The sequence below is a fragment of the Struthio camelus genome, chromosome W, assembly GCF_040807025.1.
Source record: "Struthio camelus isolate bStrCam1 chromosome W, bStrCam1.hap1, whole genome shotgun sequence".
Lineage (NCBI taxonomy): Eukaryota > Metazoa > Chordata > Aves > Struthioniformes > Struthionidae > Struthio > Struthio camelus.
In genome coordinates, this window is record NC_090981.1 from 5,388,392 (window position 1) to 5,406,894 (window position 18,503).

General features: G+C 41.4%; 1 protein-coding gene across 1 annotated transcript in view; it reads left to right on the forward strand.

The window, feature by feature from the left end:
- The window catches only part of LOC104151133 (proprotein convertase subtilisin/kexin type 5), a 267,125-nt gene that overhangs the window by 199,130 nt on the left and 49,492 nt on the right, over window positions 1-18,503 (forward strand). The window contains 3 exon segments of the mRNA XM_068925372.1: window positions 1,879-1,976; window positions 2,459-2,588; window positions 3,613-3,728. Of these exon segments, the coding sequence (XP_068781473.1) occupies window positions 1,879-1,976; window positions 2,459-2,588; window positions 3,613-3,728 (344 nt within the window).

The following is an 18,503-nucleotide window of genomic DNA, read 5'->3' on the forward strand; positions in this document are numbered from 1 at the left end:
ATTTCATGTGTTTCATTGCTGTTTAGGTATTTTCTTGTGCCACTATGTGCCATTTTGACTAACAATGGATTTTTAGAAGACCTTTCATTTCAGGTAAAATAAAAGCCACAATCATATGGAAAGCTGCCTTCTTCACTTTTTTTGACCTACGGTGTGGCAGTCAAGGATTATTTTAGAAGTAGAGCTGGTGAATCATATTAATCCTTCTGATTCATTCCTGTGATAGTTGGAAATTATTTTTTCTTTATTGTGTCTCCTCATACATCCAATCATTCACTTATCTCAGGTACCTCAGGCTCAATTCTATAACGATATAGTGTTCCTATAATAGACAAAATATATTAGAAGATCCAAGATTACAACTTTGTAACTTTACAGGACACAGTCTCTAAAAAAGAATTATGCCCAAATTTTCTTTATCACTCAGGAAATGAGTTTATGTATTTCCCTGTCAATTAACACAAACTTGTAGCACCATTGAAAAAAGGAGACAAGCCTGATCTTTGTGAGAAGAGAAACTGAAAGGAAAAAAAAAAGAAAAGATCCCAAATTTCATGTTTTCTTGGACAATGTTAGCAGGCTGAGACTGCTTTTGGTAATGTTTTGAAAGAACACCATCTGTGTGGGTATGACAAATAAATAGAGCCTTGCAGGACATGCATTTCATACTCCCAAGTTGTTCGGCACTTGCTGCATTTTCTTGGCATTCATCTACGAGCAGAGCACTGGATGGGACTTGGGAGACCTGGATTTGAGTTCTGATCCTGGTATTGGTCCATTAACTAAACTTCGGCAAATGATTAGTTTTCCCATCTGTAAAAACATGATAATGCTACCTGCCTTGTAAAGCACTTTGAATGTGTGACTGAGGAAAAGTAATAAGCAAGCAAGTGTTGCTGCATTTGTTGAATTATTAATTTAAGCAATTTTTTTCCAAACTGGGACCATATGCACTCTTGACAATTTCCAGTGGTGCTGAGTACACACGACTTTTACTGGATCCAATGTGTACAACAGGATTAACACCCACTTTGAGTGGTACTCCCTAGAGCTGCAGAGCATTTTTAGAGAAATGGCTAAATTCGATGAAAGCTGACATTCCACAGAAGATGGTAAATATGTCAGAGAAGCCCTAGCTTATAAGGTGCCTAGAGCAGGGTTTTTGTTTTTTTTTTTTAACATGAAACCATAAACAGCTACTTAGAGAGAAGCATGGAAATGTGACTCCTTATGCTATTCCTTTTTTCTCTGTTACTCGCTATTTTGTACTATCACTCCAAAGTGCCTGCAGGCAGAATACCTCTGGCTGTAATCTTGACAAATCTCCCAAGCTACGCAGAACTGGTATTCAGTTTGGAGATGTGAAAGCAAACTGCTATTGCAGAAAGAGGTGGTGATTTCCTGCATTGTGAATCTATTCTTAGCCTGTGCTGTATGTAGCATGGTATCAGGAGATGTTGCTGGTCTTTCAAGAGAAGCATGAGATCTTGTTAACAAGTCCCTTAGCATTTTTGTTAATGCAATGATGCTGACCCTGTGCCAAATTCCTCATGGGCAATTGCATTTTTAATGCCTGAATTTTCAATGCTCTTTGGCACTATTAATTTTTTTCTGTCCTCTACTACTTGGTAGTATTTACTAGGAGTTCGTAAACAGCTGCTGTACTTCATCATAGGTGATACTGCATTTCATTCCCACTCGAAGTGATTGCTGTCTCTAAGTTTATGAAATATGAGCAGTGAAGGAAGCTGGTGAACACTAATAATTTCTTGTTCTTTTATTCAAAGAGAACTACTGGTTTGTGAATGAGCTTGTTGTCCTCTGTTGCTCTTATCTGCTCTGGGCTCAAACACTGTGCTTTTTTCCTTTTTACAATAGTTTACATGGCTCCAAATGTGCTATCCACTGTGAAGAAGGAAAATACCATAATGGTAGGGAATGTGAACCGTGTCACCGTTCCTGTGCAACATGTGCAGGTACTTCACTGACATTCATCCGCATCTTTTTGTTTCCTCTATATTATTGCCTCAGATTTTATTTTATTCTATCATGGTTCCAGTACAACATGACTGCTGACATGTAAAATCTTAATTCTCTTGGTAGTTCTTTAGTATATTTTAAGTATGGCAGAACTTTTCTAGTTGAAAGTGCACATACACTCATTTCTTTGCTTTTAATGGCGCTCATTCTAATTTATAATTATGCCCTCCATTGTCTTTCTGGAAAGAAGCCATGGTTGATATATTGGCAGTTCTAAAGCTGCCACAAAATCTCCATTTCTTTCAGAAAAAGACATACTGAAATTGTGTAATGTAGTTTATTCTAGCCATATGTCTTTATTACTGTTTGCAATACCTAGCAGCAGAAAGGAAGTAAGGCAAGTAAAATGTGGCCTCTAAGACTGTGATAAGCTTTTGCTACAGTTAGGAACTAGCCAGTGTATTTTCTCTTGTTTAAGGTGCTGGAGTAGATTCTTGTATAAACTGCACACAGGGCTATTTTATGGAAGATGGAAGATGTGTACAATCCTGTAGTAGTGGTTATTACCTTGATCACTCTACTGAAAGTGGATATAAAACCTGCAAAAGGTATGAAGGTTCTTCATTGGCTAATATGTGTCTAATGTTTGGCAGCATGTTAGTTATTATTGTGTAGGAAAAGATAAATAATAATTATGAGAACATAAAACAATGCTGACTTGAAAAATATGTTACATGCTAAGCAAATGAAGGAAAAGGGTTTCTTACTTTAATGTGAATTATATTCATGCAGGTCTTCTAAAAGTGTTTTTTCTTGTGCATATATGTGTGTCCTTCGCTTTTGAAAGCCTGTAGTGAGAATCTGAATAAATATGCAGAGAAATGTAAAATTTACAGATCTAGCAGAGGAGCTGTGTTTCTCAACAAACTAAAAAAGTCAAACTAGGATTTTTAATCACAAGTTAATTGCTATTCATAAGGACCATTTCAGTTCTTCAGCTGCACAGACACAGACATGGCACAAATATAATATCAGACTGCTGTCCAAAATAGCTCATCTGACTCAGTATACAAATGGGTGGATAAGTCTTGGACAGGGTTGTGCTATACAAAGAAGGGATTTTTTTTTTCTATTCTGTTCTTTGTTAAACAAATACCACAGGCCCTTTGGAATCATTTATTATTGACTTGCATTGAGTTCAGGGCAGGAAGGGAATCACCATGTGTTACAGTTTTCCACAAAAAAAAACAATCAATGCACAAAATATAATTCAGCCTGAAGGGTGATGAAAGGACTGGGCAGCAGGTCAGTCTTTTCCATCCTGTGGTTTTGAGCTTGTCCCTTGCTAGCGCATGAGTACACAATCCATTTAACACCTTTGTTGGTTACTTCTGTGTAGTTCCAAGATGTTAGAATAACATAGCTATTTAATAAAAAAAAAGTATGAATGAAGAATGGTTAGAAGGAAGCAGCAAGACTGGGTTGCAGGGGGAGGTAATTTTTTTTTTTTAATTAAACCAGCTCATACAGTTGGAAACAGCAAACAAGCCATTTGCACTACACAGGAGGTGTCTTGGGACCGCTTGCGTTTGGTGAGCTGCCCTAAGGCCAACCTCTGGCACTCTTTTCCAGATGTGACGCCAGCTGCGTGGAATGCAGCGGCCAGGGAGACCGAAACTGCACAAGCTGTCCAAGTGGCTATAATCTAGACACTGGTGTCTGTATAGTGGGAACGGTCTGCAAGGATGGTGAGTGCAACTCTGAAAAGATTAATTTTGCCGCTGCCAGCTTCTTTTATGTGTATTGGGTTGGTTCAGTCTCTTTCTTTTCCTTTGTTACATCCTTGATCTTAGGTCAACATTATTTCTTAATGTTTTCAGGTTTATGTAAAGGAAAAATCTACATTAATGTGTATTAATAGGATTAGTCACATCCACTTTACCTTAATTGTCCCTCCCTACAACCTACTTTTCCCTCTTTATCTTTTTTTCAAAAGCCATTGCTTTCAAAAGAATTTTTATGTGAAGACCCAAGTGTACTGTCAATAGAATCACATTTATCTATTTTGCCACTTTAACCTGTGAAAATGCTGATAACTAAAAGGGTTTTAAGTATCTGTAGTATTACTTGAATTATGTGAAAAGGTAGTAAGAGGAAAAGAAATAATTTTCTATAGGTAGAACCCAATTTGTGATGGAGACTTGAACTTTCGCTGAGGCAACCATTCTTACTGCATATGATTGACTTACTTATTCACTGTTATTCATTCCTTTAGAACAGCACAGTTATGCAGACACTTAGATAATGGCATGCTTCCCTAAAAACATTGCTATGTGAATTACTTGTAGATGCAGTCCAACAGATGCAGTCCAATGGTAAAATCATACCAGAACAAAGCCTGGTGTTGAGCAGTGTGAAAAATATCTAACATCAAATGTAGTAAAAGCTAACAATGACTCTTGGGTCCAGGTCACTCCAGCTGGATTCAATAAGAATTTTATCAAAGATTTAGAAAAAGGAAAAAAAAAAAAAGGCAGGGTATAGTCTTGTTTCTCTGGTCCTTTACAGCTCCTGTAGGTTTTTAGGCCTTAAAAACTTTGAAAAATATGCTATCCAGTGTAAACTCACGTTGCAGGTACAGAAGTAAACCAGTCATGAAACCTTTTCATATCAGGATATTAGAAAAAAGTGTCATTGTAATCTAGAGCTAGTCCAGAGAAGGCCAGATATACATGGACAAATGAAAAGGAAGTTTAATGTTATGAGCTTTGGTTAACCACAGTCTCAGTATTATACTGCAGTTCAGTGCTGCAATGCAAACTTCTGATGTATTGGTTTGGTCTTCAATATGCTAGGATAAAGCCATCCTCATCTGTACACATGCAACCTCAAGTGACTCGAGTTTGCAGGAGGAAGTATCACTGAGGGTGGAAGTTACTTTCTTGGTTTATGTAGAGCAGAAATAGCTCAGGCAAAGGAATTTCATGTGCTTGAAATTCCCACCTTTATCTTTGAAACTTCAGATAATGCTTTTTTTTTCCACATACAAACCAATGCTCTGCTCTTTCTCCAGCATACATACTATTGATGAGCATGAATTCAGCTAGGAAGCAACATTAGAGCAAAATGCACAGAAATAGGGTTCACTGATGTCTTACAAAACTACTTAATCTTGAGCAGAGTTGAGATCTCTGAGGAAGTCCTGTGCACTGAACATTTTTATTAGTGCATCCAAGACAGAGAGGTTGTACATAAATTGTGCCACCCAGCAGTACTTCTCCACTCATGAGCCTGGGTGTTCACTTTGGATCCACACATAGCTGCCCAAGGATGAGAATGCCCCATCTCACTGCTGTTTCCCTGACTCTGCCCTGCCCAATTGCCATGGGAAGGAAGCACCATACTAGAGCCCACCATGTGGCACATGTTCTCCACAGTCTAGAGTAGTGGAGGAAAATAAGTCTTTTTTTCTGTAAGTTACCAGGTGCGGAGGGTCTCATTTCACTGCCTGACAACCGAGCACTGGTTACATGTCTAACCTGTTCTGTAGGATTTGCATTTCTGTTGAGAATGTTTTATTCTTTTTCTGTGATTTGACTGTTTTATTCTTTTGATTCATAAAAACTGATAAAAAAAATCCTTTGCTGTAAATATCACTGTTTTCTAATTATTCTCTTTCTAATCTTTTTTTCCCCTTTCACAAATGGATACCAATCATTCCCTGTTGGACCACGCAATATCTCTTCCTGAAAAAAAAATGCTGTTGACTGAAATTCCTTTTGATGGACCAAATTTCTTCCTTGCTACCTGCTCCTGAATGATCTCTTCAACCAAATTTGCCTGTCTGACCAATTAAACCTTCCTCCATTGTCCACACCATGCTCTCCAAATCTGCAACTTCCCCTCATTCTCTTACTGCCGCCCTCCGGAAGCCACGGAAGAGTCTTGGGCCGAGGGCGGATTCTGTATGCTGGTGAAAAAGAACAATCTCTGCCAGCGGAAAGTGCTTCAGCAACTGTGTTGCAGAACATGTACGCACAAGGGGTGAGCTGACACCTCCCAGAGTCCTCTTGCTCCTGTAGACTTATAGATTAATCCATATTATTGAAAAAGGAAAAAAAATCAAAAAAAAAAAAAGCAAGCCACCTCTCTCTCTCTCTCTCCCTCCTCTTTGTCTGGGGAGATGGTGAACTGTTTGTTGGGACTTAAATGGAAAAAACTACAACACACCTACCTTTCATAACTGGGTGTTTAGAGCTAAGCATCCAGGATCACAGAGTCAATATTGTGTGACCAAAGCATTTGATGCCAAAATTAACATTTAACTCATGATTTGATTTCCTGTCAACCTTAGGATTATTCCTGTTTTTTGAAGATCCTTTTTCTTCCCTTTTCCTGTTTGTTTCCCCTTCAAGATGTTTAAAGAGTGTTTCAAGAATACACCACACGTTTACATGGATTAAAACTAAACAATACAAAAATGTTTGCATCAGTCTTTTTTGTGCTATGTATAGAGATAGGAGCAACTTGAGGAAATGAGTCCCTGAGGGAATCAGAAACATCAGCTGCAGGACTAAGTTCTGCACCTTTTGTAACAGTATTAAAAAAAAAAAAAAGAAGAGTGATCATTTCTGCACACATTTCTTTCTTACTTCCTCTGCTGTGTGCTGTTTTATGTATCACATGCAGTATGTATATATGTTTTGCCCAAAATGTTTTTTTGGTCATATAGATCTCATTTTTAGACAGCTAGCTTATTAACAGATATGCTGGGATTTTTATTTTATTTTTTTAAATTGTCAAAACTATTTCAAATAAACTTTAAAAGAATACCATTGTTCCTGTTGTGAACAGATGCAAAAGATACTACTCCTCTTGGTTTGCATAAACAAGAGTAATGTATATGCTCGGAAATCAGAAAACATTGGTAACATGTAAGGAGTATTCATAAATTATTGTTATCCTGTAATGTTCACAAAACAGGGGACCTGATCCTGCAAACATGGGGCTAGTAGTAGCGCTCATACAGAAATGCCTGCGTGACTATATGTTACAGGATGTGTTTACAGGACTGGATTTACAAGCGAGCTTATAACACTGTGCTAAATACGTCTCTGGGAGTAATTACATATAGGTCAATAAATCAAAGGTTTTCTTGGTGTAACAATCTTGTCATGATGGGCCTGAATCTGCTTTTAACCACTCGCAATACAAATTTCAGGAGGAATAATCCTGCCAAAGCCAATGGACTTACCTCACTGTAAAACCAGTCTAGGTGGGAAGAGAAGCAGGCCCCTGTATTTCTCTCTGTACCCAGGTACACAGCTGTCCGTTCAAATTTCCATTTAATATATTTTCATCAGCTTCTCTTAGCATACTGTTTGAAAGCCATTCATCTAGCAGAAGACAGCAAATTGAACTTCAAATATACTGTTTTGGGAGGAAAATACTTAAAATGTACAAAGTGTCTCTCTCAGTTATCTTTCCAGGACACACAAGTAGAAAATGGATTGCTGGTATTTAAGCGTATAAATGTTAGAAAATAAAGAGACTCTCTTTTTTATATACAAAAATGCTTGTGGAAGGTTTACAAATGAATGGATATGAACCTATAAGAGATAATATGCTCCTTTTGCCAGACAGCAGATAAATTATTACAACCCACACCTGGTTCTGTATGAGAGGAGAACCTGTGAAACTCTTTTGGTGCCCATTACAAATTTCCTGATAAACATTCAAAGTTATGAGAATATAATTTGTGCTAGTTTAACTACTAGTCTGTTACTGCCTCATTTCTCAATATAACATTATTAACTAGAACATAATGCTTTCAAAGTTTAAGTTAATATTATATATATTATATATATTATATATAAATATATATTCATAATTGAGATTTAATTATGTAATGGATTGTAAAGAATTTGTTTGGATACTTACAAATGCCTCTAACACTATTATAGAGAAGAAATTAATATCTTTGTTTTCTTTTAAAAAACTGACACATTGTTAAATCCAAATTCATTTTTACTGAAAAAATACTGTACATGTGTAAAATGTTCAGTTGTTATTTGTAAAATAGGGTAGTTCTGTTGTAATTGATACTGGCCAAAATCAATGTTATTCCATATTTTATTTTTTCTATTAAATTAACCTAAATTCCTATTCCTTTGGTCTGGAAAAAAATGTTGATAATCTATATGTAAAACATTTTTTACCGAAGGGCAAAAGCAGCTTTATGGTATAGAGCACTGATCCCACATACAAGTCATTGCAACAAATTAGGTGGGTAAGGGTGTTTAATTTTTTGACTTTTTCTTTTTTTAAGGAGTGGAATTTATCAGAGCAGTAAAGTCTGGTTTCCATGGAGGACACCTTTCGTGTAGTAGCAGTACAGCCGCATCTGAATTCTGATGTGGTGTGCAATAGCGTTAGCTCCTTCCCACCCATAAGAGCTTGTGATGAGACTAAATCTTTTGCATACTTTGGATTAAAAAGTCAGACACATGACTACACATGAATAAGTTTTGGCATGTTCACTGAGGCTGTGGGAGGAAGCTGCTAAACAACTGCTTTTTGGACAGTGGTTTTTCAACCTTGTACAGCTTGCTATCACCAGCTTCATTAGGTCATCATTCGCACAATTTCCCTGTTGCTCCTGGGAGTGAGCATATATGGAACAGCACACAGCCACCAACAGTTTGGTATAACCATACACCAGGAAAAGAAGTTGGCCTAATCCTTACACTGATACTGTATGAAGAGCTTTGTTCAGCTCCCACCCCATCTGCCAATTGCCTTGAGAAATTCAATCAATGGCAATATCTTTTATTGTCAAGATTTAATCTTCTTTGGATGAGTAACAGACAAAGAGTGACAATAAATTCATTATAGCTCTGGCCCAACAAGTGTGCTGTAGAGAGGATATCTCTAAATGTTGAGCTGTGAAGCCTCACAGAAAAGCAAGTTTTGAACTGAGTTTTAGGCTGAAAACCAGAACTTTCTAATGTCAGCTCAATGTCTTTGAATGATGTTATTTGCTGATGCCTTAATAGCAATGGCCAGATGCAAGCAATATTAGTAAACAGCACTGTATCTCATCCTTATACAAGTGGATCACTGCAGCAATGAGATTGAAATGGAAGGAAGCTAGTTTGCTCCCAACTTAAGAGTTTTCTTAGGAGATCGATCCTCCCCCTCTGATTCAATGGTGAGTAGTTTGGAGTATTCAGTATTTGACACTGTTTTGTTGGCATGCAGAACAGATATGGACCATTTTAGGAAGATCAGAGGCTATTGAGCATGAAGAAAATGATACTTTTCTCCCAGTTTGAAAGGACTCTGGATGTTATCAGTCCAAATCTGCTCATTGGTTTCTGCCTTATTTATGTCACAAGTCAAAAAGCAATGACAGATTTTTGAAGAGACTACTAGCTAAAACACACATCACTTCCATGGCAGAGTATTTGCCTGTTCATGTCTATTTAGGAGAATCCTTACACAATAGAGTGATTCCCCTTGATTTAAATGGGGCCTGGGCCCCTGACTAGATCTCTTCCTTGGTAAAAGTCTAGAAGACAGTAACACCTGTGGGCCAAAAAAGTCCTCACACATCAGCTAACACTGTTTTTAATCAGAAAAGTGTAGCATGCCCTGGCTGTGCAGAACACGTAGGCAAGAATATCAGCAGAATCCCTCTGTATGAAAGCATCATTTTATAAGTGGAAGATGCATTTCTTTTTCTGTAATGAGGTTACAGCCTTGCTTCCTTTCTACTCCAGCTCTCCCCCTCAGCCACACCCCTGTGTTACAGGATCAGCAACTCAAAATCCTTCTAGGATGCATCAGTGGAAACTGCACGCTCCTGACAGGTAGCTCCTGTGGCTCTTGGCTTAGACCCTGTCTACCTGCACATCAGTCTCTGGTGGCACAGCCTGCCTTTTCCTGGGAAGCTTCACAAGCTCCCTCTCTGTGGAGAACCTTTTCTCTAGCAAAGATTTCCCTGGGAGACCTTACAGGCTACCCAATTCCTATTGGGATTGCAACTTTCCAATGTCACAGGAAAGTTTGAGCAACCCCATGCTACTGAGTGTATTGTAGGAGAGCAAGGCTGCTTCTGTTCCCTACTGTCAGGTAATGATAGCAAGCATGACAGTACGAGCCCTTAAGATCAGTAGACCTGTATACAGAGATACTATAGGTGAATACAACAGCTGGGCCCATCACTAAATATAAGTTGGTGATTACCAAGTTAATCTTCATAATAAAGCCACATCACAACCAGAGTGAGTATAATCTCTATCAGTGGCCACTTCCGGTTGCTATTTGTTCCTTTTTAATGAAATTATTTAATGAACTGAATGACTATAAGAAGGCCTCAGTTATAAATTCAAGATTCTTTTAAAGACATTTAAGTGACTGCCTGTATGAGTCAATGCTTTCAATCTGCAGTGCAACTCACTGAACAATATCTTGTCTTTGATCCTTTAGCATGCCTTATATTTATACTGCACATGCCCGTTTTCATGTCATTGCTACAGAATGAACTGTGACTCAAAAGTTCTGCCATTAGATGTTTGTGCAAAATATTCTAAGCAAGTATTTAAAAGTTTTACAGCATACAAAGAAAAATCCTAGTCAAGTTTCCATCGCAAAGAAACTGAACCCAACAACTACTTGCACGAGCTTGTTCAGAATTTGTAGTTTCAACATATGAAGGGGAAAAAAAAGGTTGAAAATGTATCTTTGATGAACATTTCGCTTAGCGTGGGAAAAACAGATTTCTGCTTGGCGTAATATTTATTTGTTGTTTTACTTAATCTATTTTGTAAGATTCCACTTTTTAATGAAATTCATTATCAGATTTTTTTTATTAACATCATCCTGAGAGTGTGTTGGGGCTTAAATCCTCTTCTTCAGTGTGCATATGAGAGGGGCTAAAGAATGATGGGTAGCAACACAGTGTCCTTGAAAACAAACTAAAGCTCTGGACTTTAGGATCACATCCAACCAGGGGGAGTACAACCAACACCTGTACTTCCATCCTTGGTTCGACACTGGTAAGCAACAGAGGATTTAGGTCTATTTCACAGAATCACAGAATGGTTGAGATTGGAAGGGACCTCTGGAGATCATCTAGTCCAACCTCCCTGCTCAAGCAGGGGATCACCTCCCTCGACCTACTGGCAACACTCTGCCTAATGCACCCCAGGATACCATTGGCCTTCTTGGCCACAAGGGCACACTGCTGGCTCATGGTCAACTTGTTGTCCACCAGGACTCCCAGGTCCTTCTCTGCAGAGCTGCTCTCCAGCAGGTCAGCCCCCAGCCTGTCCTGGGGCATGGGGTTATTCCTCCCCAGGTGCAGGACCCTGCACTTGCCTTGGTTGGACTTCAGGAGGTTCCCCTCTGTCCATCTCTCCAGCCTGTCCAGGTCCCTCTGAATGGCAGCACATCCCTCTGGTGTGTCAGCCACTCCTCCCAGTTCAGTATCATCAGCAAACTTGCTGAGGGTGCACTCTGTCCCTTCCTCCAGGTCACTGAGGAATACATTGAACAAGACTGGACCCAGGACTGACCCCTGGGGGACACCGCTAGCCACAGGCCTCCAACTAGACTCCACACCACTGACCACAACCCTCTGAGCTCTGCCATCCAGCCAGGTCTCAATCCACCTCACTGTCCACTCATCCAGCCCACACTTCCTGAGCTTGCCTAGGAGGATGTGATGGGAGACAGTGTCAAAAGCCTTGCTGAAGTCCAGGGAGACAACATCCACTGCTCTCCCCTCATCTACCCAGCCAGTCCTTCCATCATAGAACGCTATCAGATTGGTCAAGCATGATTTCCTCTTGGTGAATCCATGCTGACTACTCCTGATCACCTTCTTGTCCTCCACATGCTTAGAGATGACCTCCAGGAGGAGCTGTTCCATCACCTTTCCAGGGATGGAGGTGAGGCTGACAGGCCTGTAGTTCCCTCTCGACCAAGGGAGAGTCTTCCTTTCTCCAGACTTCCTCTCTTGTCCCCAGGGTCTGGAATTCCTGAGGGCTGGCCTTAGCAGTAAAGACTGAGGCAAAGGCAGCATTCAATAACTCTGCCTTCTCTGTATCCTTCGTTACCAGGGCACCCGCCCCATTCAGCAGCAGGCCCAAGTTTTCCCTAGTCTTCCTTTTGCTATTGATGCATTTGAAGAAGCCCTTCTTGTTGTCCTTGACATCCCTTGCCAGATTTAATTCCAAATGAGCCTTAGCCTTCCTTGTCACTTCCCTGCATACTCTGACAACGTCCCTATGTTCCTCCCAAGGGGCCTGTCCCCTTTTCCACATTCTGTAGACTTCCTCCTTCTGCTTGAGTTTTGCCAGGAGCTCCTTGCTCATCCATGCAGGTCTCCTGCCCGCTTTGCTGGACTTCTTACTCAGAGGGATGCACTGCTCTTGAGCCTGGAGGAGGTGATACTTGAATATTAACCAGCTCTCCCGGACCCCTCTTCCTTCTAGGGCCCTACCCCATGAGATTCCCCTAAGTAGGTCCCTGAAGAGGCCAAAGTTAGCTCTCCTGAAGTCCAGGGTTGCAATCCTACTCATTGCCCTGCTCCCTCCTCGTAGGATCCTGAACTCCACCATCTCATGGTCACTGCAGCCAAGGCTGCCCCCAACCTTCGCATCTCCAACTAGACCTTCTTTGTTTGTTAGTACAAGGTCTAGCATTGCACCTCTCCTTGTTGGCGTCTCCACCACCTGCGTCAAGAAATTATCATCAATCCTCTGCAGGAACCTCTTTGACTGTTTGTGCCTAACTGTGCTGTCTTCCCAACAGATGTCAGGGTGGTTGAAGTCCCCCATGAGAACCAGGGCCTGTGATCATGAGGCTACTTCCAGCTGTCTGTAGAAGGCCTCATCGACTTCCTCTTCCTGATCAGGTGGCCTGGAGTAAACCCCCACAACAGTGTCACCCATGTTAGCCTGCCCTTTAATCCTTACCCATAGGCTCTCAACTTGCTCTTCATCCACCCTGAGGCAGAGCTCCATACATTCCAGTTGCTCTCTCACATAAAGGGCAACTTTATATATAATATCTACCCATATATATATCTATATATAATATCTACCATCCTTATCTAAACATAAAAAATAATGCAAGAATTTCTGGAGCAGAAAACCTTTGATCAAAGGTCTGATTTCCAGGACACAAAAAGGTATATAGTTTAATCAGTCCGTCTCTCGTACAATCTCCACATCTGTCTGCTTACTGCAGAAGTCATGATATATATTTTGTTTATGTTTTCTTCTAAAAGAATGATAGTTTGGGCATATTTATATCTAAGAGATTTAACAGTATAAGAACAACATTCAAACCGATTTCTGGAGCCTACAATCAGACCTTCACTATACTAAAAATTGAGTTATTGCCAGACTGAAATTTCACCATGTTCACTCTGTCACCCCCACCACCGTGTCACCCATTTTAGCCTGCCCTTTAATCCTTACCCATAGGCTCTCAACTTGCTCTTCATCCACCCCGAGGCAGAGCTCCATACATTCTAGTTGCTCCCTCACATAAAGAGCAACTCCACCACCTCGCCTTCCTGGCCTGTCTTTCCTAAAAAGCCCATAGCCATCCATGACAGCATCCCAGTCATGTGGGCTATCCCACCATGTCTCTGTAACTGCAATGAGATCACGGCCCTGCGACCGCACACAGATCTCTAACTCTTCCTGTTTATTCCCCATGCTGCGTGCATTGATATACAGGCATTTCAGAGAGCCAGTCAAGCATGCAAGCTTCCCAGGAGAGGTGCAAGAGGATCCTCCATAGCCATGTTGCATGCTGTCTCCCCTGGCTGCATGCACCCGCTGGAGGCATCCTGACTTGAGCGGTGTTTTACTGACTCTCCTGCCACTATACCACTCCCCTTCCCCCATCTTGCCTAGTTTAAAGCCCTCCTTACCAGGCTGGCCAACCTGCTGGCAAAGACACACGTGCCCTGCTTCATGAGGTGGATCCCATCTCTCCCCATCAGCTGTTGATCTTCAAACAGGGTCCCATGGTCATAGAAACCAAAGCCCTGCTGCCAACACCAGTGGCGCAGCCAGCTGTTAACTTGGAAAAATCGTCTACTCCTCCTCCCGTCCTTCTCCCTCATAGGCAGGATGGAGGAGAAAACAACCTGGGCTCCCAGACCCTTCACCACCATTCCCAGAGCTCTGAAGTCCTGTTTGATGGTTTCCAATTTGCCTTTTGTGTCATTAGTGCCCCCATGGAAGAGCAGCAGAGGGCAATAGTCCAATGCATGGACAAGCCTTGGCAGTCTTTCCATGACATCTCTTATTCGAGCCCCCGGCAGGCAGCAAACCTCTCTAGACAGGAGGTCAGGGCAGCAGAGAGGTGCCTCTGTCCCCTGCAGCAGGGAGTCACCCACAACAATCACTCACTGCTTCTTCCAGGTGTTCCTGCATGGCACAGGGTCTGCCAGGCCAGTTGCCTCCCTTGAAGCCATGCCCAGCTCCTCCTCAGCCTGGAGAGCACTAAAGTTGTTCCTCAAAGGCAAGTCTTGAGGAGGAGCAAGAGCCTTTCTCCTCCTATGAGAAGTGACCAGTTTCCAGCCTTCTTCTACAGTGTTACGATGTACTGTTTCACACAGCACAGAGCCCTCTGACAACTCCGCTGCAGTGGTGGGTGGGGACTCCCAGAGCTGCACGGTCTCTGAGGATACCCTGTCAATCTCCTGCTCATCTTCTCTGATGCTACACAGCCTACTGACTTCCTCCCGCAGCTCCTTTATCTGGTGATACAACTGGTCAACCACAGCACACCTCGCACAGGGCAGCAGACTGTCAGCCCAGGCCTCCCAGAGAGGCCCCAGGCACTCCCTGCAGCCTGACACCTGCAGAGCTGCATCTGCTGTCTGAGGGTCTGTCTGGGTCTAAGCTTCAGACACAGCTGATGCAGCAACTCCAACAGCCACTGGGGAATGTGCTCTGTGGCGTGTCATGACCATTTAAGTCCTGGGACATTTCTGTGAAGTCTCAGAGCATCGTGATATTGGGCTTCCCTATAGAAACTGCTCTGAAATCCTCAGGCTGAAGCCAGTAAGATTGCGGGTATGGTCACGTGCTGTGCAAGGGTAGCAGATACCCCCATAGAATTACAATTAATAGCCATGCTATGATTAAATTGATCCTGGAAGGACTTTCTCTCTGGATTAGAAAGCAATATTTATTGCATAATAAGGGAGCCAATTTTCACTTCTAGCATGGGAAATGTAGTCAAAGGAAACCATGTTATAGCGAGAAAGCTCATGTGTTTAAAATAGAGCATTTCCAGTAAGCAACATATGCAGACTCTCTGTGCCACATCAAAGACTTTTTTGTTACATCTCTTTTTTGTGGGTAGTTCATGCATTTGCTGCCAAAGATGGCCAAGGCAAGGCTTAGAGGAATGGCACATGCACAATCATTTATTTATCAGTGTTTTTCAGTGTTTGGGGGGTGGATTCGTTGAAGGTCTTCTGGGAAAACAACATCACTTTTCAAAGCAAAAAATATCATCCCAGCACAAAACACTGTAGAATCTTTGCTTTATGGTGTTACAAAATGAGCTGATTAAGTACCCATTTTTCCAATCGGCCTGGGGAGGAAAAGCTAGAACATTGACAGGGTGTGATTATTTATTTACCCAAGGAGAATGAATAGCTCCAACATGCAAACGCAATGAAAGCACTGGATGTTCACTGAAGCTTGACTGTTAGTGCAATTTAGTTACAATCCAGATAATAGTGCACATCTTTTCCATTTGCAACTGTCCCTGGCCTGCCCCCTGTCCTGCTCCTGGCTGCTGCAGACTCTTTGAGCTGCGGGTCAGAGGGAAAGTCTAGGCAACAGGTTGCCAACCCCCATGGATTGCACTGCTGTAGACCATGGTGCTTGCGATCATGCTAATATGCCAGTTTTGTGCAACATTACTGGATTTATAGACAAAAATAACCCTAATATTCATTCCCAAATAAAATAGAGCCTTTTCTTACTCCTAGGCCATACTGTACTGAAGTTGTGCAAATCCAGTTCTTGCTGGACCTGCCTCTGGCATGGCCTCCCTGAGCCCTTCCAGTCCCCAGACTGAAGGGAGGGTCCAAAAAACTCCCACAGCCAAATGGTGCCACAAAGCCTCTCCCCAGATTTATCTGAATCACAGGGGTTATATCGTTTGCCACCTATGCACCCTCAGCAGGGATCATTAAAGGAAACATCCCAGACTGTGCTGCCTGGGGAAGTCATGAAACTTTATTACCTTGGCTTTTCCTGCAATGTTTGTAGTGGATGGAGACTAGGAACCAGGGGAAATTTTAAGGAAGGGGAGATCACCAGTGCAAGACTATTGAGGTGGCTGAAGACTTACACGTAGGAATAAAATTTAATCTTTTATATCTTTCATGAGAAGAACCAATTTATTCTCCTCTTTCTCTTTTACTCTTAAGGAGATTAATGTTGCCTTTTTGTCAGGTATCATTCAAGATTTAATACGTATTCATCTCTGTAAATTAAACAGAGATTGCATTTGATTAGTGGTATGAATCTATGTTGTTATATCTCATTAGGACCATGGTTTGCCTTCTAGGATACACCCCATTATTTCAACTGATCTTTGTTCACATCCTGATTAAGTTTGGGATCTCCAGTACAAACAGTGCAGGGGTCACTCTGTTCAAGACAGATGCCATCACTGAAATACTACGTTGAGACATCCGGCTCCTTCCATTTCAGGTTTATGTCTATTCAAGTCAGATCGCGGAAATCCTACTGACAACAGAGAATGCTCTGCTTATACAAATTACAGACTCCTCACTGTATAACGTAGGAGGGAGTAACTGTGCTACCAGTTGAGTCATACCAACTTGAGTAAGATTCTATCTTTAATGTACGCCATGTGCAGATATCACCACAGTTACTCAAATGTATAAAAGTCAGTCTGCACCTTTCTGTTGTATCTTCTGCAGGAAACTATCTGGATTTCCAAAGCAATATTATCAGCAAGAAGTACTGAGTTTCAGTGAGATTCAGGTGCCTCCATTCCACTGGAAATACCAAGTCATGGGGCTTCACAAAAATAGGAAGCATGACAAGACCCAACAAGGACATTTCCAGTTGGGAGACTCCAGAAATGTAGAGGCTGAAGAGACTTTTTCCATAGTTGGTCTAAAATTTTGTGAGCACGCCATACTGTTTTTCTCTCTTTCAAGGAAAGAGAAGGGTAGAGAGAAAAGCATTTGCAATACAGGCCGGGATCGCTCCCTTTCCCTTCCCATATTCTCATGGGGTTATCGAATTTCAGGCTCCAGGTGAGCAGCAGCCCTGCCAGGCCTTGACCTTCATGCTTGCACAGGCAAGGGAGAAGCCCTGACCTTGGTCCAGCTTTCACTTCCAGGCATCCAAGTTATTAGTCCAAATGGAGGTTTAAAGCTGTTTTTTTTAAATGCTGAAAATATCTTTCTGGAGTCTTTTTATGCCTGCTCAGTACCCCTGAGGACTCTGGCTCTTGACTGGGCTTCTAACAACCATTGTGTAAATACTACATAGAAATGAGGGGAAAAACAGACACATACCAAAAAAAAAAAAAAAAGGCAGCCATGGCTGATGTAAATATTTTTATTCAGGAGGGAAAAGAAGAGAGGGCTGTGCAAAATAGCACAGCTGATAAAGGCAGTTGCCTCTCTCCTGCCTGTCACGATTAAAGCTAACCTGAGGCTCAATGTGATCTCAGCTAATCCTGCAACAAAAGTGCCTTTCAGCTTAAAATCTTTATATCGCACCCAGCTCCACACACCGCTTGCATTCCCGAATCCCTCCGACCACCTCAAATATCTTCACCCCAAAATTTTGCTCATTAAAGTTCCTTTGTCCATTCTGTGCATCCAAATAGGGAGACAGGAACGTGGTCATTGTGTAAACAAACGATTGGGTGAAGAATAATCAAAGGGCTGAAAGCTGAAGCTAGACAAATTAAAATTAGAAACCAGGTGCAAATTTTGTATCACTGGCCAAAATTTTGGGGGAAAGGAAATGCTATAATCTCCATGTCCTAACATTTTCAAGTTAAAAGCATACTTACTTTCTGGAAGCAATACTCTATCAAACACTAAGGCATTGGGCTTAATAGAGGGGTAACTTTAAAAGGAATTTTTAGGCTGAATTTTAATGGCTTGTTTTATGCGGGTTAGTCTAAGTATGGACTTAAGCTTTAAGAATTCATATTTCTTTAGTAAAACTCAAGGAGTCGGTCCCACCAGCCAGTCAAAATAAAATAAAATGTATCAAGGGTGAACATGGAAAAAGCAGAATACTTTCTAAGACTGAATTCTCTTAGTTCTTGCTGTTGATCAGTGAAAAACAATTTTGATCTATGTTTCTTCATCTGCTCTGTGAAACTTCTGTAACCCATAAGACTGCACACAAAAGCCCACATACAAAATCCATATACAGACTCCAGTGAGAGTAAACAAGCAAAAGGGAGGAAATAAGGCCAAT